Raw genomic sequence first — 22692 nt, 5'->3', positions numbered from 1 at the left:
AGCTGAGAAGTTTCTGTGCAGCAAAGGAAACCATCAAGAAAATGAAGACAACCTACTGAATAGGAGAGTACATTTTTGCAACTGTTGTATCTGATAAGTGGGTAATATCCAAAAAAAAATATTAAGAATGCATACAACTCAATAACAAAAAAACTCCAAGCTACCTGATTTTAAAATAGGTAGAGCATCTAATATGGATTTTTTACAAAGACATATAGATGGGCAACAGGTAAATGAAAAGGTGTTCAATGTCACTAATCAGGGAAAATCTAAACCACAATGAGATATCACCACACACCTGTTAGAATGGCTGTTATCAAAGAGAAAACAAATAGCAAGTGTTGGTGAGAATGTGAAGAACAGGCAACCACTGTAACCTGTTGCTAAAAGTAGAAATTGGAGAGAGGACAAGATGGCGGAGGAGTAGGGGGACATGCTCACCCTCTCCCACAAACACAACAAAAAAAGCACATCTACATAATAAATGACTCGCACAGAACAGCAACCAATCGCTGGCAGAGGAACCTAAACTCCAATAATGGCAAGAAGTTCGTGACATTACTGGGCAGAAGGGGAGAAAAGAGGAGAGTGAGAGAAGGTGAATCCGAGCGGGACGGGCGCTCCCGAAAGGGAACTGTGGAGGAGAAAGGGATCCCGAACCCTGAAAAGTCACCTACTCAGGGGAAAGATCAAACAAACCGGAGGAATCTCCAGATGCAGAGAAGAATGTAGCAGTAAGTTGGAGTATGGAAAAGCCGATCAAGAACCCAACGGACCATATGAACTATGGGCACAGTCACCAAAAATTGAGACGCCTGGGTGGGGGCTGGGCACCGAGACCTCGCCTCTGAAGGTTAGTCCCCAAGAAAGGGCCGGGCGACGCTTGGATGGGGGCTGGGCACCGAGATCTCGGCTCCAGAGGTTAGACCCTGAGAACGGGCTGCGGGGGCAGGGCGGAGCGGAAACTGCTTGGGAGGTCTAGAAACCATTTGACGGGGCAGAGACTGCCTGGGAGACTAGAAAACAAAGCTGTCGCAGAGGAAGGGAACAATACCCTAGGGGCGGGGAAGTGGAAAGCCACATCAGAGGGAACCTGGGAGAAGAGCCTGGTCTGCGCCCGTGCTGGGGAGGGAAGAGAAGAAGGGGTGGGACCCCATAGAATACCCCCCACGCCACAGCAAGCTTACAGGCCCGCTAGCTAGCAGAAAGCTGTGCTTCCCAGTGCATCCCCTCCCCCCACCCCCACCACCCCCTATGCTCTCACCGGACCTGGGGCTGCCTGCCATCCAGGAGGGCTGGCCTCAACAATTGCCTGAAGCCTACCACCGCAGGGGCTGTCCCTGCACAGGCCTGCTTGCCTTTTGGAGGGGCTCCACTTCCGCAGAGCAGCACCAAACACCACCAGCCCCCGAGAAAAGGCCTGCAGCCCAGAAAAGCTGCAACAAGCCTGGCCGAGTAGGGAAAAGATCTCAGACGGTTTTTCTGAGTCAGGCTGCCCTGGGGAGGAGCCTCTTGGATCTCCAATGGCCCTGCTACCCGCCCAAGCCACCACGGGGTGCCCTAGTGGAGCAGCTGCATAGGACTGCCAGCTCCAGGCAGGACCCCCTGCAGCCCAGAAAAGATGCAACAAGCCTGGCTGAGTCGGGAAAAGATCTCAGACGGTCTTTCTGAGTCGGGCTGCCCTGGGGAGGAGCCTCTTGGGTTTCCAGTGGCCCTGCTACCCACCCAAGCCCCCAGGGGGTGCCCCACTCCCACGGAATAGCACCACCAGCTCCCTGGAAGAGCCCCTGCAGCCCAGAAAAGCTGCAACAAGCTCGACCAGACTGTGAAAAGATCTGCCTACATTCTCAGGCCGTCCTTCTGAGTTGGGCTGCCCTAGGGAAGAGCCTCTTAGGTTCTCACTGACCCAGATAGCTGCTCCAGCCCCCAGGGGGTGCTGCACTCCTGAGGAACAGCTGCCCAACACCGCCAACCCCCTGCAAGAACCCCACAGCCTAAAAACACCAGAGCAAGCTCTGCATGACCAAGTGAAATCTGCTACCATCGTGGTGTGGACCTCCCAGTCCTGTCTGCCCTCAGGAAGTCCTCCTTTGCTTCAAAGAGACCCTGTTAGCCCCATCAACACTCCAGAAAAGCCACACTGCCTCAGAAAAGATTGACCAACAACGCCAGCCCTCAGGAAATATTCCACGGCAGTGACAAGGCAAACACTGCCCGATAATGGAGAGTACAACTCCCTCAGGAGAAAGAAAACAACAAGCAAGATGAAGAGGCTGAGAAACCACCCCCAGTCAAACCAAAAGGAGAACTCACCTAAAACAGTCAACAATGAAACAGACCTCTGCAGTCAGACAGACCTGGAGTTCAAAAGAGAAATAGTGAAAACACTGAAGGAATTAAGAGAAGATATGAATAGTAATGCAGATACCCTCAGAAAGGAACTAGAAAATATAAGGAGGAGCCAAGAAAAACTAGAAAATTCATTGGCAGAGATGCAAACTGAACTAGGGGCAGTAAAAACCAGAATGAATAATGCAGAAGAATGAATCAGTGATATGGAAGATAGAATAATGGAACTCACTCAATCCGGTCAACAGACAGAAAACCAAATCAAAAAACAGGAAAGCAATATAAGAGACCTATGGGATAATATAAAGCGGGCCAATCTACGCATAATAGGAATTCCAGAAGGAGTAGAAAAAGATAAGGGGATGGAAAATATATTTGAAGAAATTATCGATGGAAACTTCCCAAATCTAAAGGATACTGGGTTCAAGATACAAGAAGCACAGAGGGCCCCAAACAAACTGAACCCAAATAGACCCACATCATGATAAAAATGGCAAAAGTTAGAGATAAAGAGAGGATCCTAAAGGCAGCAAGAGAAAAACAGAATGTTACCTACAAGGGAACCCCCATAAGAATATCAGCTGACTTCTCTACATAAACACTACAGGCCAGGAGGGAATGGCAAGAGATATTTAAAGTGCTAAAAGGAAAAAATATGCAACCTAGAATACTCTATCCAGCAAGAATATCATTTAAAATAGAAGGGGAAATAAAAATTTTTTCCAACAAACAAAAACTTAAACAATACAGCAACACAAAACCCAGGTTAAAGGAAATACTGAAAGGGCTTCTCTAAACCAAAAAGAAAGGAAGGAAAGAGAAGAAAAAAGAAAAGAAAAGAAAAAAAAAGAAGAAGAAGAGGAAGAACTAGGACTGAGGAAACCGCAATCAGAGAGCAGTCACTCAAATAAGCCACCATACAGATTTAATCATGAACATGCTTCAAACAAAATAAAATTAAAAAGAAAAAAATAAAAAAAGAGTCATCAAAACCATAAAATGTGGGCAAGGGATGTTAGGAAGTAAATAACACTTTTTGTTTGTTTCTATGTTTCTCTTCTTAATTTTAATATAGTAATGAAGTGTTTCAACTTACAGGACCATCAGGCTAAAACACACAATTATGGGAAGGGGTTAGCATACTTAAAAAACAGGGCAACCACAAGCCAAAAGCAAATACTGCATTTGCAAAAAAAAAAAAAAATACACTCAAGCAGATAATAACAGGAGACCATCCAACCAAAAATAAAAAAAGAAAGGAAGAATGGAGAACCATAGAATCAACTGGAACACGAGGTTCAAATGGGCAATAAATAGTCATCTATCAATTATCACCTTAAATGTCAATGGACTGAATGCCCCAATCAAAAGACACAGAGTCGCTGAGTGGATAAAAAGGCAAAAACCTTCAATATGCTGCCTACAAGAAACTCACCTTAGGACAAAGGATACATATAGATTGAAAGTGAAAGGGTGGGGAAAAATATTTCACGCCAATAGACATGACAGAAAAGCGGGAGTCGCAACGCTCATATCAGAAAAAATAGACTTTAAAACAAAAGACAGAAAGAAAGACAAAGAAGGACACTACTCAATGATTAAGGGATCCATCCAAGGAGAGGATGTTACTATCATCAACATGTATGCCCCAAATACAGGAGCACCCAAATACATACAACAAATATTAACTGACATAAAGGGAGATATTGATGAGAATACGATCATACTAGGAGACCTTAATACCCCCTCACATCAATGGACAGATCCTCTACACAGAAAACCAATAAAGCAACAGAGATCCTAAAGGAAACAATAGAAAAGTTAGACTTCATTGATACCTTCAGGACACTACATCCAAAAAAAGCAGAATACACATTTTTCTCAAATGCTCATGGAACATTCTCAAGAATCGACCACATCTTGGGACACAAAGCTAATCTCAATAAATTTAGGAGCATAGAAATTATCTCAAGTATCTTCTCTGACCACAATGCCATGAAATTAGAAATCAACCATGGGAAAAGGAAAGAGAAAAAACCTACTGCATGGAGACTAAACAACATGCTACTAAAAAACCAATGGGTCAATGAGGAAATCAAGAAGGAAATTAAAAACTACCTTCAGACAAATGATAATGAAGACACAACCGCTCAAAATCGATGGGATGCTGCGAAAGCAGTGCTCAGAGGGAAATTTATAGCAATACAGGCCTTTCTCAAAAAAGAAGAAAGATCCCAAATGGACAACTTAACCCTCCACCTAAATGAATTAGAAAAAGAAGAACAAAAAAGGCCTAAAGTCAGCAGAAGGAAGGAAATTATAAAGATCAAAGAAGAAATCCATAAAATAGAGACTCAAAAAACAATAGAGAAAATTAATAACACCAAGAGCTGGTTCTTTGAAAAGGTAAACAAAATTGACAAACCCCTGGCCAGACTCACTCAAAAGAGGAGAGAAAGAACCCATAACCAAAATTATAAATGAAAAAGGAGACATCACAACGGATACAGCAGAAATACAAAAAACCATAAGAGAATACTATGAACAACTATATGGCAACAAGTTTGACAATCTGGAAGAAATGGACAGTTTTCTAGACTCTTACAGCCTGCCAAAACTGAATCAAGTAGAAACAGACCAACTGAACAGACCGATCACTAGAAATGAAATGGAAGAGGTCATAAAATCACTCCCTACAAATAAAAGTCCAGCACCAGATGGCTTCACAGGTGAATTTTATCAAACATATAAAGAGGAATTGGTGCCCATCCTCCTTAAACTCTTTCAAAAGGTTGAAGAAGAAGGAATACTCCCAAAGACATTCTATGATGCCACCATCACTCTCATGCCAAAACCAGGCAGGGATACCACCAAAAAAGAAAACTATCGCCCAATATCATTGATGAATATAGATGCAAAAATTCTCAACAAAATCTTAGCCAACCGATTCCAACAACATATCAAAAAAATTATACACCATGACCAGGTTGGGTTCATCCCAGGTTCACAAGGATGGTTCAACATACGCAAATCCATCAGCATCATACACCACATTAACAAAAAAAAAAGTCAAAAATCATATGATCATCTCAATAGACGCAGAAAAAGCATTTGACAAAGTCCAACATCCATTCATGATCAAGACCCTCGCCAAAGTGGGTATAGAGGGAACACTCCTGAATATAATCAAAGCCATTTATGATAAACCCACAGCAAATCTAATCCTCAATGGGGAAAAACTGAAAGCCTTCTCACTCCAATCTGGAACAAGACAGGGATGCCCACTCTCACCACGGCTCTTCAACATCGTTTTGGAAGTCCTAGCCAAAGCAATTAGACAAACAAAAGAAATCAAAGGCATCCATATAGGAAGAGAAGAGACAAAACTGTCACTGTATGCAGATGACATGATACTATACATAGAAAACCCTAAGGACTCAACCCAAAAACTACTTGAACTGATTCATAAATTCAGCAAAGTAGCAGGATATAAGATGAACATTCAGAAGTCAGTCGCATTTCTCTATACCAGCAATGAAACATTAGAAAAGGAATACAAAAATACGATACCTTTTAAAATTGCACCTTACAAAATCAAATACCTCGGAATACACCTGACCAAGGAGGTAAAGGACCTATATGCCGAGAACTATAAAACTTTCATCAAAGAAATCAAAGAAGAAGTAAAGAAATGCAAAGATATTCCATGTTCCTGGATTGGGAAAATCAACATTGTAAAAATGGCCATACTACACAAAGCAATCTACACATTCAATGCAATCCCTATCAAATTACCCAGGACATTTCTCACAGAACTAGAACAAACAATCCAAACATTTATATGGAACCACAAAAGACCCAGAGTCGCCAAAGCAATCCTGAGAAACAAAAACCAAGCAGGAGGCATAACTCTCCCAGACTTCAAGAAATACTACAAAGCCACAGTCATCAAAACAGTGTGGTACTGCTACCAAAACAGACATACAGACCAATGGAACAGAATAGAGAACCCGGAAATAAACCCTGACACCTATGGTCAATTCATCTTTGACAAGGGAGGCAAGAACATAAAATGGGAAAAAGAAAGTCTATTCAGCAAGCATTGCTGGGAAACCTGGACAGCTGCATGCAAAGCAATGAAACTAGAACACACCCTCACACCATGCACAAAAATAAACTCCAAATGGCTCAAAGACTTAAATCTACGACAGGACACCCTCAAACTCCTAGAAGAAAACATAGGCAAAACACTCTCGGACATCAACATCATGAATATTTTCTCAGGTCAGTCTCCCAAAGCAATCGAAATTAGAGCAAAAATAAACCCATGGGACCTCATCAAACTGAAAAGCTTTTGCACAGCAAAGGAAACCCAAAAGAAAACAAAAAGACAACTTTCAGAATGGGAGAAAATAGTTTCAAATGATGCAACCAACAAGGGCTTAATCTCTAGAATATATAAACAACTTATACAACCCAACAGCAAAAAAGCCAGTCAAGCAATGGAAAAATGGGCAAAAGACCTGAATAGACATTTCTCCAAAGAAGATATACAGATGGCCAACAAACACATGAAAAAATGCTCAACATCGCTGATTATAAGAGAAATGCAAATCAAAACTACCATGAGATACCACCTCACACCAGTCAGAATGGCCATCATTAATCAATCCACAAATAACAAGTGCTGGAGGGGCTGTGGAGAAAAGGGAACCCTCCTGCACTGTTGGTGGGAATGTAAAGTGGTACAGCCACTATGGAGAACAGCTTGGAGATACCTTAGAAATCTATACATAGAACTTCCATATGACCCCGCAATCCCACTCTTGGTCATCTATCCGGACAAAACTCTACTTAAAAGAGACACGTGCACCCGCATGTTCATTGCATCACTATTCACAACAGCCAGGACATGGAAACAACCTAAATGTCCATCGACAGATGATTGGATTCGGAAGAGGTGGTATATATACACAATGGAATACTACTCAGCCATCAAAAAGAATGACATAATGCCATTTGCAGCAGCTAGAGAATCTCATACAGAGCAAAATGAGCCAGAAAGACAAAGACAAATACCATATGATATCACTCATAACTGGAATCTAATATCCCGCACAAATGAACATCTCCTCAGAAAAGAAAATCACGGACTTGGAGAAGAGACTTGTGGCTGCCTGATGGGAGGGGGAGGGAGTGGGAGGGATCGGGAGCTTGGGCTTATCAGACACAACTTAGAATAGATTTACAAGGAGATCCTGCTGAATAGCATTGAGAACTTTGTCTAGATACTCATGTTGCAACAGAAGAAAGGCTGGGGGAAAAATGTAATTGTAATGTATACATGTAAGGATAACCTGTCCCCCTTGCTGTACAGTGGGAAAATTAAAAAATATATTAAAAATAATTAAATAAATAAAGTAGAAATTGGTGCAATCACTATGGAAAATAGTATCAAAGTTCTTCAAAAAGTTTAAAATAGAACCATCCTGCAATTTCATTTCTGGATGTTTATCTGAAGGAAGCAAAAGCACTAACTCAAAAATACATGTACCCCCATTCTCATTGCAGTGTTATATACAATAGCCAAAACACAAAAGCAACCTCAGTGTCCACCAATAGATGTAGGGATAAAGTAAATGTAGAGCATATATACACAATGGAATATTATTTGGTTATAAAAAAGAAGGAAATCTTGCTATTTGCAACAACATAGATGGACCATGAGGTCATAATGCTGAGCAAGTAACATAAATCAGAAAGAGAAAAATAAATTCAGTATGATCTGACTTAAAAATAGAATCTTAAAAAAAAAAACCTGAATTCATAGATACAGAGAATAAATAGATAAGTAGTTGCTAGAAGCAGGGGGTGGGAAAATAGGACAAGGTGGTCAAATGGTACAAACTTACAGCTATAAAATAAATATGTCATGGGGATATAATGTATAACTTGGTGATTATAGTAAATAATACCATAACTTACATTTGAAAGTTACTAAAAGTGTCGATCTTAAATGTTCTTATCACAAGAAAATTATCTATAACTATGTATCATGATGGATGTTAACTAGACTTACTGTGTTAATTATTTCATAATGTATACAAATATCAAATCATTAAGTTGTATACCTGAAACTAATATAAAGTTATATGTCAGTTTGTCACAATAAGTAAAAAATGCCCTATGTTAAGTTGTGCAGGATAATTCAATAAAAAAAAGAATTTCTTAGGAGTTCCTGTTAAGGTGCAGTGGAAATGAATCTGACTAGGAACCATGAGGTTGCAGGTTTCATCCCTGGCCTTGCTCAGTGGGTTAAGGATTCGGCATCACTGTGAGCTATGGTCTAGGTTGCAGACACTGCTCAGATCATGCATTGCTGTGGCTGTGGTGTAGCCAGCAGATGCAGCTCCAATTCAACCCCTAGCCTGGTAACCTCCATATGCTGCAGGTTTGGCCCTAAAAAGCATTAAAAAAAAAATCTTAAAACAAGTTAGTTCCCACATGTGGCCTTTTCCATACTTTTCCCTTTGCTTCTATTCTCCACTTAGTAATTCTAAACTATTCTGCAAGGGTAAACTCACATATCATCATCTTTATAAAATCATCTCTAATACTGCCAGACAAAGTCATTCCTTTTTCCTGGACTCAAAATTGTGCTTAATTGCTTCTATTAAATCAACTACCATGAAATTTCTATTTTGTTTCTTTTTGCATCTTTTATTGAGAATAACTTTTCCCCATGGTCTTAAAAAAAAAAGCCTAATAGTTCTACAGCTACGTGACAGGTTAATACTAGGACTCGTTTTTATATCTCTTTAACTAATCAATTATAATTTTATAGCCATGCTGACAAGTAACTCCCAGAACCAATATTAAATGAAACCTGTTTTATCAGCTGTTGAAAACATACCTCAGTAAACACACTTCTGAAAACCAACCAATCAGTGATAGACTCTACTTTTGAAAGTTAACCAGTGAACAAAAGTTTCACTCTAGTAACATATTTCTTTGAAGGCCAGTCAATCAGCAACTCAGTGTTTCCTGAGGGACCATGCTCAATCCTACGTCATTTCACTCCTACTGTTAACAACTACAAATCACTGACCACTATGCTTTGCAACACATTACCCCAAAACTAGAAGCTTAAAACAGTAAACATTTGTCTCACATAGTTTCTGAGAGTTAGGAATCTGCAATGGATACTCTGGATGGGTCAGGCTAGAGTCCCTCAAGAAGCTGAAGTCAAGCTGCCACTGGAGCTGCAGTCATCCCTGTAGAAGTATTGATTGGGGCTGAAGGCTCCATTTCTGTGTTGCATCACTCACACAGACCTCCATTCCTTACTGGCTGGAGAAAATGCCCTTAGTTCATCGGCACGTAGCCCTTCCAACAGGCATGACATGGTAGCTAGCTTTCCTGAGGAGCTTATCCAAAAGAATTCTCTTGTGGTGCAGCAGGTTAAGGATCTGGTGTTGTCACTGCTATGGTGCAGGTTAGGTTCCTTGGTCTGGGAAATTTCACATACCATGGGTGAGGCGGAAAAAAAAAAATCCCAATGCAAAAGAGAGCAAGGGAGAAGCCACAAAAATCTATCACCTAGCCTCAGCAGTAACATACCATCACTTTAGCTGAATTCTGTTGGTAAGAAAAACCAACCCTGATACAATATGTGTATTTCCAAGTGGGTGTGAATACCAAGAGGGGTATAGATGACTGGGCTCATCTTAAGGGCTAGCTACCTACAATTCTTCTGAAAAAATATCAACACTCTGCTTTGCTCAGAGACTGTCTAACCAGCAAGAATCTCCCTTACTTTAGATGAAAAATGAACTCAGCTTTGAGTTTTTATTTCAGATACCGAAGGTTACTGTTATCCTTTGTCATTTAGAAATGTTCTTCGAAGATTTTTTTTTTTTTTTAATTCTCATTTGATATCACTCTATTTGACTCATGGACCAATAGGAGTGCTCACTGGGATTAAGAGAACCAAAATCTGATGAGACAAAATCTGGATCTCCTAGAATGTGAACACTTCTAAGACAGGGATTAATCTTTAGATGTTTTTCAAGCTTTGTTGCCACTAAATAAACAGACGCAGAAGTCAAATAATGACACAACAATGCTACAATTTTTATTTTACAAAGATAAACAGTAAAAGATTACATGGTAGGTTTTGGTAAATCTGCAACTCACATTTCCTTTAATTTACAGATCTGATGCCATACCTTTTTTTTTTTTGGCTTTTGTCTTTTTAGGGCCACACCCATGATATAAGGACATTTCCAGGCTCAGGGGTCCAATTGGAGCTGAAGCCTCTGGCCTATACCACGGCCACAGCAATGTGGGATCCGAGCCACGACTGTGACCTACACCACAGCTCATAGCAATGCCAGATCCTTAACCCACTGAGAAAGGCCAGGGATTGAACCCACATCCTCATGGATGCCAGTTGGGATCGCTAACCACTGAGCCACTATGGAAACTCCCTGATGCCCTATCTTAATGTCCTCTTCCCCACCTCAATGCTTCCAACCTGCCTGGTGAAACTGAGGTTGAGGGAATGGGAAGCACAGATCTGATACTATCACTTCAGTTGAGGAAGACCTACTTCATCATCCTATAGAATTTTTAATTATTTGACAAGAGTTAAAAATACTTAAACTCAATACAACATAGCATTCATTTTTATCTTTCTTTAAGATTATTCTTGTGAGTATTCTAAATGTTGAAAATTTTAACCAATTGAGCCATATAAAAATTAAATGACATTTTCCCCACCAGCATTTATACTTATCACAATAAAACATATTGACATCATTTGTCTTTAGTGAATAAAAGCAAAGGGACATTAAAGAATACGAAAGTGGAGGCTGCCAGGAGTTTATAGTTGGCAAAAGGGAGATCAACAGTATATACTCAAACAATTTTTCAAACTCAAAGAGTATATACTCAAACAATTTTTCAGCTGAATTTAAAATGTAGTTTTAAGTGACTACCTTATTCTTCTCAAACAAGCAGATACTCTATAGGCAAAGCACAATACTGAACTAGCTGTAGTACATTTAAACTTATCCATATAATAGTAGACCCCTTCTATACTTAGCAGATATAAGTGATATGAAACACGTCTCCTTTCAAATCAAGATTTGGGTTTTTCATTTTATAATAATTATCCTATGGAACACCTCAAAGAAACAGGTTCAACACCAAACTTAGCTTTGACAAGAGGAATAAATGTCCATATTCCAAATAAGTTAAGGAAAATCAAGACAACTCAGAGTAGGAAATTTAAGAAGGCAAAATAAATTATATACACATATATTAAATAGCTACAAGAAAATATGCCCTCCAAAAAAGGAAATAAAAATGATGGACAGAAATCCAAGTAAACGCTGATGTGAATTTTAAAAGTCTAAAAACGTTTAAAGATATAAGCAGAACATGTAGTAGCTAGGATTATATTCACAATAATCATACTTACTGGATTATTATAACTTAGTCTGAGTTCCATCACTTAAAACAAATGAGAAAATGTGGGAAATGTTTAGAGAGAAGTGCCAAAAGACATTAAGGATTAGGTAAGGGGCTTATGAGGAATAATACTTTTAAAAGATTATTCTTGGAAAAAAAAGTCAATCATCTATGCATAGCCTTTGTTTTGTGGAGAGTGAAACAGGTAACAACTTCAATAAAGGATATATAAGAAAACAAAGTCTTATGTTGCAAAGCAGAAAACTGAGAGAGAAGACATGGAAACAACCTAAATGGCCATTAACAGATGAATGGATTAAGAAGATATGGTATATATACACAATGGAATACTACTCAGCCATAAAAAGAGCAAAATAATGCCATTTGCAGCAACATGTTTGGAACTAGAGACACTCATACTAAGTGAAGTAAGTCAGAAAGAGGAAGACAAATACCATATGATATCACTTATATCTGGAATATAATATAGAGCACAAATGAACTTTGCCACAGGAAACAAACTCATGGACATGTAGAACAGACTTGCGGTTGCTGGGGGAGGGGGAAGGAGTGGGATGGACTGGGAGTCTGGGGTTAATAGTTGAAAACTATTGCATTTGGAGTGGATAAGCAATGAGATCCTGCTATATGGCACAGGAAACTATATGCAGTCACTTGGGATGGAACATGAAGGAGGATAATGTGAGAAAAATAATGTGTGTGTGTGTGTGTGTGTGTGTTTATGACTGGGTCACTTTGCTGTACAGCAGAAATTGACTGAACACTGTAAATCAACTATAATGGAAAAAATAAAAATCAATTAAAAAGTAAAAAAAAAGACACATTAAAAGTCTAGCCTTCCAAAATAACCTTTCCAAAAATAAATTTGACATGACATAATGCTCCTGGAAAAAAAAACTACAGACTTTTTTTTAACTTCATTGATGTTCTAAGATTATAAAATTATGATTTAGAAGAAATACTTTGTGTATATTAAGCAATTTGAAATTATAATTTGTGCAGCATTCCAGTTACTTGGAAGCAGTTAAGAATTCTAGGATCTAAAATATGAACATGGCAAGTATTTTTAGAGTATGTATTTTTAGAGTATTTTTAGAGTAATAATACTACATAATTTGTTAGCAACCTATGCCATTCATAGAGCATTCAGTAACTCTATTAACTACTCTTCAGTTCTTGCTGATGATACATCTCTAAATCTACAGAGTGAAATCAATAAACATTGTGGAGTATTAATGTTGCACCACATAATAAATTCCCAGAGCTATCTTTCCTAACATGTTTACAGTCAAGGAGCTACTGAGCATCAGAAAGCACGTCTGTAACAGACTAATCTTTTTCAAGGCAAGTGCTGTAAACTCTGTCAATTAATTTAATAACAACTGTAATTCAAAAAGATGCAAGGCCCTGGTCACTTACTAAAAAGAGGAAAGGAAGTATAAAACCTCAGAAGATGGAGTCCTTAACTTATAAGGCCACTTACATATTTCCTTCCTCTTTGTTTTATTTGAAGCAAATATTCACAAATGGGGTCTAAAGAATGAACACAAATTTTTTAGAATGGTATGTTAACTTTTGGGGGGGAATTGCATAGAGAAAATTAATTGCAATCCAAGTCTTGATTAATTTTATAGAACCGAAAGCCTTTAACTTTCTTTTTTTCATAATTTTTCCCTCTTTCTTTCCATATTCTTCTTCCAGACTAACAGAACTGAGCAGTTAAATGCACCTTTATATACACAAGCCCAATGAGACTGCATTAAATTTGTGACTCTCTGTAGATAATTTCTAATATGACAATTTTAAAACTTACAGGAGAAGTCATTCTTCAAAAATATTACCAAAATACAAATTTCTTTTTTTATCATTTATTTATATACACATATATATTTTTTTCTCTACAGCATGGTGACCCACTTACACACACACACACACACACACACATATATATATATATATATTCTTTTTTCTCACATGTGTTCCATCATAAGTGACTAGACAGAGTTCCCAGTGCTACACAGAATGATCCCATTGCTGACATCCCAAAGGCAACATTCTGCATTTTTCACTGTCTTGGTTCTTTAAATTTATATTTTCAACTCTATTTTTATGTAAGTGTAAATGAAAAACTACACATATTTAAAATATATAATTTGATGAATTTTGACTTATGTTTACATCCATGGAACCATAACCCATTACCACAATCAAGTTAATAAACATTTCTATAACCCCCCAAATTGTCATCCATCATATTTCGTTTCTATTCCCCAACTCCATCCCAGGTAACCACGGGTCTGATTCTATCACAGGCCTATTTTGTTTGCAGCTTCTCAACTTTTATATAAATGGAATTATAATCTTGTATTCTGTTTTTCTCTCTGACCTCAGAAAAAAAAAGAATTCTTTTTTTTCCTCTTTATGGCCACACATGAAAGTTCCCAGGCTAGGGGTCAAATCAGAGCTGCAGATGGGGCCTACGCCACAGCCATGGCAACACCAGATCTGAGTCATATCTGCAATCTATACCACAGCTTGAGGCAATGCTGGATCCTTAACCCACTGAGCCAGGCCGGGGATGGAACCCGCATCCTCACAGAGACAACAAAGGGTCCTTAACCCACTGAGCCACAACAGGAACTCCCCAAAAATAATTCTTTTGAAACTTAGCCAAAGTTGTTCCAGCTCTTGTCAATTATGATTAAAGTTGCTATATACATTCCAACATAGGTTTTTGTATTAACAAATATTTTCATTCCTCTTGGGTAAATACCTAGGAGTAGGATGTCTAGGTTTTATGATTAGAGTATATTAATTTATAAGAAGGTAAAGGATTTAGCATTTCCACCAGTGATATATGAGTTTTCCAGTTATTACACATTCTTACCAGACTCGATATTGTCTGATTTTTAAACTTTATTTTAGTAATTATAATAGATGAATAGTGAAGTGACATTATGGCTTTTATTTGTATTTTCCTAATGGCTAATAATATTGGTCATATTTTTATGTGCTTATTTCTATCTATGTATTTTCTTTGGCTGTTTGATTCTCCAAAATACAAGGTTAATTCATAGAAGAATAGTCTTTTCAACAAATAGTGCTAGCACATTTGAATATCAATATGTTAAAAAAAGGAAATTACTCAACCTGTACCTTTAGCCATGTGCAGAATATAACTCAAAATAAATCATACATTGAAATATGAAACCTAAAACTATAGAATTTCTAGAAGAAAATTTTGTGACTAGAGGTCTAACTAATATTTCTTGGATATGACAATAAAGGTATGAGTTATAAAAGAATATAGCAGTAAACTGGACTTCATCAGAATTTAAAATTTCTGCTCTTCAAAAGTATTATTAAAAGAAAGAAAAGACAAGCCACAGAGTTGGAGAAAATATTGCAAAGCATATATATATATGTTAAATGACTTATATTCAGAATATCTAAAAGACTCTCATCACTTAATAACTATATATATATATATATAGCCCCAAATTTAAAGAGACATTTCACCAAAGATACACAAATTACAAATACATGAAAATATGCTGTATATCATTATTTACTAGAGAAATGCAAACTAAAACCGCAATGGAATCCCAATGAGTATGTTAACTACTAGAATGGCTAAAATAGAAAAAACTGATTACACTGAGTATTGATACAGCTATGGAACAAATGCAACTTCATGTTTCTGCTGATGGGGGAGATGAAATGGTATAATAACTTTGGAAAACAGTTTAGTCCAGAGAAATGCAACATATGTCTATACACAGTCCTGTACATAAATGTTCATAGCACCTTTCCTTGTGGTATCACTTCCAAAAATAACAACAAACAACACAAATGTCAATCATCAGCTGAATGGATAAACACAGTATGTTTCTATTATCCTGGAGTCGCCAAAGTACAAAAGAGCCATTTTTAAAATTGCAAGCATAATACTTAAGAACTAAAGTGACTATCCTATAGGGCCTATGTATCATTCCACATTATCTGAGTGATGGGTAAGAGTCATAGAAAGTGCAAGGTCATTTCTTCCTTATCATTACAGGAAATAATAAGGTTCAGCATCTTACCTATATATTTATAGCCTTCTTCCCCATTGACTATGGGTTTTAGCCAAGTTGACCTAAGCCACATATTATTCTGCACATGGGCACCTTGAGGAGGGTAAAGTGTAAACAGCATTTCAATTGCTTTGGACTTGGTGATAATATTAGAGTGTTTTTGATGGTCTTCTATAAAAGAAAAAAAAAAGAGGGAAAGAACATAATTTTTTTTATTTTTAGACATTTTTACAAAACTTCTAATGTGTTTAAGGGAATGCAAATTAAAAACTATTGAATAATTTAAGTGCTAATGGTTATAGTGACAATGCAGTTTTCTTTAGCCAAAAATATTTCACCAAAAATCTTACTATTCAGATAATTCCTAGCAAAAATTAAGGAATAAGGGCTTTGCTTACTCTTCAAATGCTATCAGTGTAAAGCAGTGTTCTTAATAGCTATAGAAAAAAGTAAGATAACCAACTGACAGCATTCACATTGTACATACCATAACATAATCATATATTTTTAATGGCCATTAAACAATGAAATCAGAATTATATGACAAAAGTGTTGAGTACATGTAGAGTTCCATATACTGGAGCTACTGATAGAATAAATAGTCTTAGGCTATAATCTTAAAGAAAATGTAATAATATATTTACAAACATTTATAAGCACTTACTATATGCAAGAAAGTGTTCCAAGTGCTTGAGAACATTAATACATTTAAATTTCATAACATATCTGTAAGGTAGATACTGTTATTATCTCCATTTTGCATGAGGAATTTGGGGCACAAAAAAATGAAGTAATTTGCCTGTACCTTGCAGTCTATAAACGGTGAAAATTAGGATTTGTATTATCTGAGGAGAAGCTCTTATTAGTAAACAAATGCTTGTCAGGTGAACATGACCTGCATTAACTAGCAGATGAGGAAGATGGAAATAAAAACTAATTTGAATTTTAGAGGGAAAATTTTTCAGTTATGGTCCTTGGGCCTCCAATTTGTGTTTTCAGTTTTTGGTTGATAAGTCAAAGTCCTAAAATTCGGAGTTCCCGTCGTGGCGCAGTGGTTAATGAATCCGACTAGGAACCATGAGGTTGCAGGTTCGGTCCCTGCCCTTGCTCAGTGGGTTAATGATCCGGCGTTGCCGTGAGCTGTGGTGTAGGTTGCAGACGCGGCTCGGATCCCCCGTTGCTGTGGCTCTGGCGTAGGCCAGTGGCTGCGGCTCCGATTTGACCCCTAGCCTGGGAACCTCCATATGCCGCGGGAGCGGCCCAAAGAAATAGCAAAAAGACAAAAAAAAAAAAAAAGTCCTAAAATTCAATAAGGCAGTCTCCTGAGCAATTAACTCCAAGTGACCCTTCCTAGAAACATTCCAAAACAAAGAGAGATTCTGATATGTCAGAATTTACATTGTCTTTCTTTTCCATCCTACTACCTACCTTCCTTCCTTTCTTTCCATTTATTTTGTTAAATACCATACTTTGCGGTAAAGTATAAGACAATGTGACACAATGATTAAATGATTAGCAGAGTAGATTCGGTGGTGTGTAGTGTGCCAGATAGCAATTTATTGCCTTTCTCTAATTCCACCCTTCATTTTCCTACTGTGAGACTACAACATCTCTCCCTTGCCATAAGGCAAAATTTTAAGCATCCTCCATAGAGGTTAATATAGGGAACAAGGATAAAGGGGCTCTTCCTGGTTCTGGGGGCTCTTCTCTGATGCTGCCTACAGTACATAGTGACCGACAATACAGGTCACCTTCTGGGCCATGTTGCCTGGCATCTTACGGAAGCCCTCACATACACACTGGAAGTTTGATAGCAAGTTCCATGAGGAACCACCTTCCCTTGAATGGGTTCCAATGGGTTCCACATTGAAACACCTCCTTATAGGCAGTTTCCCCAGAACACTAGAAAGTAGCTTTTCAGTGAGTTCCACTAGTATCCTACTTCAGTGAATGTCTCTGTCACCCACTGGGTCACAGCTATGTCCTCTCCAAGAAGATTCAGAAGCCAGGAGGAAGGGAGGGAATCAGGGGTGGTCCTTAAAATGTGTTAAGTGCTCTGCCTCTGACCTAGGGTGAGCATCACCCCTCCCTATATCTCCAGGGCCGCTCCCTCGGCATATGGAGATTCCCAGGCTAGGGGTCTAATCTGAGCTGTAGCCGCCAGCCTACACCAGAGCCACAGGATCTGAGCCACATCTGCAACCTACACCACAGCTTATGGAAACGCCGGATCCTTAACCCATGGCTCCTAGTCGGATTCGTTAACCACTGAGCCATGATGGGAACTCCATCAATTCTTTAGGGTTCTTTTTCCCCTTAGCAGCCAATCATAGTTACTCTAACTGCGATCATAGTTAATAACTATTTATATTAAACTTTTTCTGCTCAAATTACAGTGTAGTTTTATTTTCTAATTATACCCTTATTGACACAAACAAACCTGGGCTCTAATTCTTGAACCCACTAACAAGCTCTGAAATATTAGACAAATTCAATTTATCTCCCAGTGATAATACTGACCTCGTAGGGTTATTGTTAGGATTAAGTAATATAAAAGATACATAAAAATTTATATCCTCATGTCTACTAGTACTACATGAGTGGGTTATTAGTTTCTATCTAGTATTACTTCAATAATAAAAACTATGAGATGGGAGGAGGCAAGATGGTGGAAGAGTAGGGGGAACGTGCTGGCCCTCTCCCACAAACACAACAAAAAAACACATCTACACGAAAAACGACTCACACAGAACAGCAACTGAATGCTGGCAGAAGAATTTAAACCTCCAAAAATGGCAAGAATCTCTTGACATAAACTGGGTAAAACAAGAGAAAAGAGGAGAGAGAGAAGTGGAATCAGGACCAGACTGGCACTCCCAAGAGGGAACTGTGAAGGAGAAAGAGAACCCACACCCTGGGAAGTCACCTGATGGAAAGATCAGTCTAGCCAGAGGGATCTCCAGACATGGAGAAAAGTGCAGCAGCAGCAGGTCTGAGAACTGAAAAGCAGAGTGACAGCCACACAGATCATTTGAACCACTGGCACAGACACCAAAGACTGAGACGCTCGGATGGGGACTGGGCACCAATACCTAGGCTCCAGAGGTTAGTCCCTAGGAACAGGCTGGGGTTTGCGATGTGAAGACAGCCTAAGGGACTAGGAAGCGGTACATGGGGGTGGAGGGAGTGGAAAGCCGCAACACAGGGAACCTGGGAGAAGGTCTGGAGCCGCAGGACAGACAAGGTGCCAGTGTTGGGGAAGGGAGGGGAGGAGGGGCGGGCGCCATAGAACACACCTTGTACCCCAGTGTGCGTGCTTGCCAGCCAGCAAGCAGAGTGCAGAGATTCCCAGTGCATCCCCCCTCCCCCCACCCAACCCAGGCCTGGTCAGAAGCAGCCTGCCAACCCGTTGGACTGGCCCCACCACCGGAGGGAAGCCAACCACCAATGCTGCTTTCCCCAGCCCTGCCTGCTTGCACACAGGAAGCATTCCACTCCTGCAGAACAAACCCACAGGAACCACCAGCCCTTGGGAAGTGCTCCTTTGCCTTGGATTGACCCAGCTAGCCCCGCCCATCCTCGAGAAGCACTTCACTCCTGCGGAACAAGCCAGACAGCACAACCCGCCCTCAGGAAGAGCTCCGCAGCCCGGGAGTGCCAGGGTAAGCCCTGCCTGGTCACGGAAAGTGCACCTCCACTTTGGTGCGCACCTGCCAGTCCTGCCCGCCCTCGGGAAGTGCTCCTTTGCCTCAGAGTAACCCGGCTAGCCCTGCCCACCCTCTGAAAGCACTCCACTCCCGCAGAGAAAGCCAGCCAGCACCGCCTGTCCTCCACAAGTGCTCAGCTGCCTCAGAGCATCCTGGATAGCCCCGCCTGCCCTTGGGAAGTGCCCTTTGCTGCAGAGTGACCCGGCTAGCCCCGCTCACCCTCGCGAAAGGCACAGCTTACTCAAAGCAACACCACCAGCCCTCTGGAAGCACTCTGCAGCAGCACAAGGGCAAACCCTATCCACCACGGGGAGTGCACCTCCACCACGAAAAAGAAAAACACAAGCAAGATGAAGAAGCACAGAAACCATTCTCAGTTACAGCAACAGGAGAACTCACCTAAAGCAGTCAACAATTAAACTGACCTCTGCAGTCTGACAGACTTGGAGTTCAAAAGGGAGATAGTGAAAAGTCTGAAAGAATTAAGATATGAACAGTAACACAGATTCTCTCAGAAAGGAACTAGAAAATATAACGAGGACCCAAGAAAAACTAGAAAATTCATTTGCAGAGATACAAACTGAGTTAAGGACAGTAAAAACCAGAATGAATAATGCAGAGGAACAAATTAGTGATGTGGAAGATAGAATAATGGGAATCAACAAATCAGGAAAGCAGATAGAAAACAAAATGAAAAAAGATGAGAGCAATATAAGAGACCTATGAGATAAAATAAAATGGGCCAATCTACGCATCATAGGAATTCCAGAAGGAGAAGAAAAAGAAAACAGAATTGAAAATATATTTGAAGAAATTATCGCTGGAAACTTGCCAAATCTAAAGGATCCTGAGTTTAAGATAATTTCTTCAAATATATTTTCTTCAAGTTGAACCCAAATAGACCCCACCAAGACATATTATGATAAAAATGGCAAAAGTTAATGAAAAAGAGGATTCTAAAGGCAGCAAGAGAAAAGCAAAGTGTCAATTAAAGGGAACCCCCATAAGGCTAACAAGAAAAAATGCTCAACATCACTGATTATTAAAGAAATGCAAATCAAAACTACCACTAGATACCACCTCACACCAGTCAGAATGGCCATCATTAGTAAGTCTACAAATAACAAGTGCTGGAGGGGGTGTAGAGAAAAGGGAACCCTCTTGCACTGTTGGTGGGAATGTAAGCTGGTACAAACACTATGGAGGTACCTTAGAAAACTATACATAGAACTACCATATGATCCATCAGTCCCACTCTTGGGCATATATCCAGAGAAAACTCTACTTAAAAAAGACACATGAACCCGCATGTTCATTGCAGCTGTATTCACAACAGCCAAGACATGGATACAACCCAAATGTCCATGGAGAGACAACTGGATTAGGAAGGTGTAGTAATATATACACAATGAAATACTACTCAGCCATAAAAAAGAACAAAATAATGCCATTTGTAGCAACATGAATGGAACTAGAGACTCTCATACTGAGTGAAGTAAGTCAGAAAGAGAAAGACAAATACCCTATGATATAACTTATATCTGGAACCTAATATACAGCACAAATGAACCTTCCCACAGAAAAGAAAATCATGGCCTTGGAGAATAGACTTGTGGTTGCCCAGGAGGAGGGGGAGGGAGTGGGGTGGTTGGAGAACTTGGGGTTAAAGGATGCAAATTATTGCCTTTGGGATGGATTAGCAATGAGATTCTGCTGTGTGGCACTGAGAACTATGTCTAGATACTTACAATGCAGCACAATAATGGGAGAAAAAATTATGTATACATGTATGCGTAACTGGATCCCCATGCTGTACAGTGGGGGAAAAAAGTGTGTTGGCAGAAATAAGAATAACAAATAAATTTTTTTAAAAAAGAAAAGTAATGGAAAGTATTAAAATAAAAAGTACGAACATCCATACTGCTCTTATCCAACACAGCTGATAAAGCCACTGGCTCTTAAACAAACAACAACAACAAAACTATGAGAGAATTAGGACATAATAAGTTACTGCACTTTTTATTGTAAACATTTAGGGTGTTTTATGCCTCTTTTTAAGAGGAGAAATTCAAAATTATTCCCTTCTAATGAAAAAAAGCAGATGTCTTCATATGTGCTCAGAATATATGAACCGATATTAGATGTATTTCATGTATCTAATTCTAAATTCTTTCTCATCTATCAACACAAGAAAGGAAGCCAAGACTATTACAAATCAGTGCCAAAGAGTAAACCTTGCTTTACTTTCTAACTCAGGTCCTACTTGTTCAAGAAGCTGAGCAGGGGAGCTCCTCAGGCAGCAGAGGGGTCTTCGAGCTGTGAAGGAGGCTAAGGATGCAACATCACGAAAAACCACAGGCGAAATTAAATACAATCCCGAAATTTTCCATCACATACAAAATAAGGAAACACAATAGATGAGAGTTTTTTCTCTTTGAAATCTATCATTATCTAGCAATAATAGATTTTTAAATAGCAGCCTATTTAGTGTAAGGGTCCAAATTGCACTTACAGTTTCTCTCTTCCCCAAGATTTATAAAATTCATTTAGCTTAAACAAGAGGTTTAGTAATAATCTAAACAAGAGTTTAGATTATTTAATAGGGTTATACTTACTAGTCTGAATAAAGCATTTAATTTTCCATCAAGGCAAATGTTCCTACTGGGGGCAAAATGAAATGCCTACACTAAAATCTAAGCACTGGTGAATGTAGAACTGCCATCAGCTCTTCCTGGCTTATCCTGATTGAAGACTATGAAGAAATACACAAAGTCTGTGGAAAGTTGAACTTGCCAGGCTAACATGGTATCACCATTGAAGGTTTTTAGCTCAAGAGGCTTGTTAATTTCACCATTTGCCATCAGGTAATACAAGCGGAGCCTTGGAGCTTCTATATAAAAAGGCATAATGATTTTGGAATAACTGTACCTTCCTTCATCATATCAAAGACTACAAAGAGGCACTTTCCAGTTTAGAAAACATATAGCTTGTAAACATATGCCCTCTACTTTTTGTTTGATTACATATGTCATCTCAAGATAGAAACTTCACTTGCTGATATTAAC

At 39.2% G+C, this 22692-nt stretch overlaps 1 protein-coding gene across 1 annotated transcript in view; it reads right to left on the bottom strand.

The window, feature by feature from the left end:
• IQCM (IQ motif containing M) overlaps positions 1 to 22692 on the bottom strand; it is a 333482-nt gene that overhangs the window by 60256 nt on the left and 250534 nt on the right. The window contains 1 exon segment of the mRNA XM_053743531.1: positions 15930 to 16091. Within this exon segment, the coding sequence (XP_053599506.1) occupies positions 15930 to 16091 (162 nt within the window).

This window comes from Phacochoerus africanus, chromosome 10 (genome assembly GCF_016906955.1).
Source record: "Phacochoerus africanus isolate WHEZ1 chromosome 10, ROS_Pafr_v1, whole genome shotgun sequence".
Classification (NCBI taxonomy): domain Eukaryota; kingdom Metazoa; phylum Chordata; class Mammalia; order Artiodactyla; family Suidae; genus Phacochoerus; species Phacochoerus africanus.
This window is presented reverse-complemented; position numbering and strand designations above follow the sequence as displayed.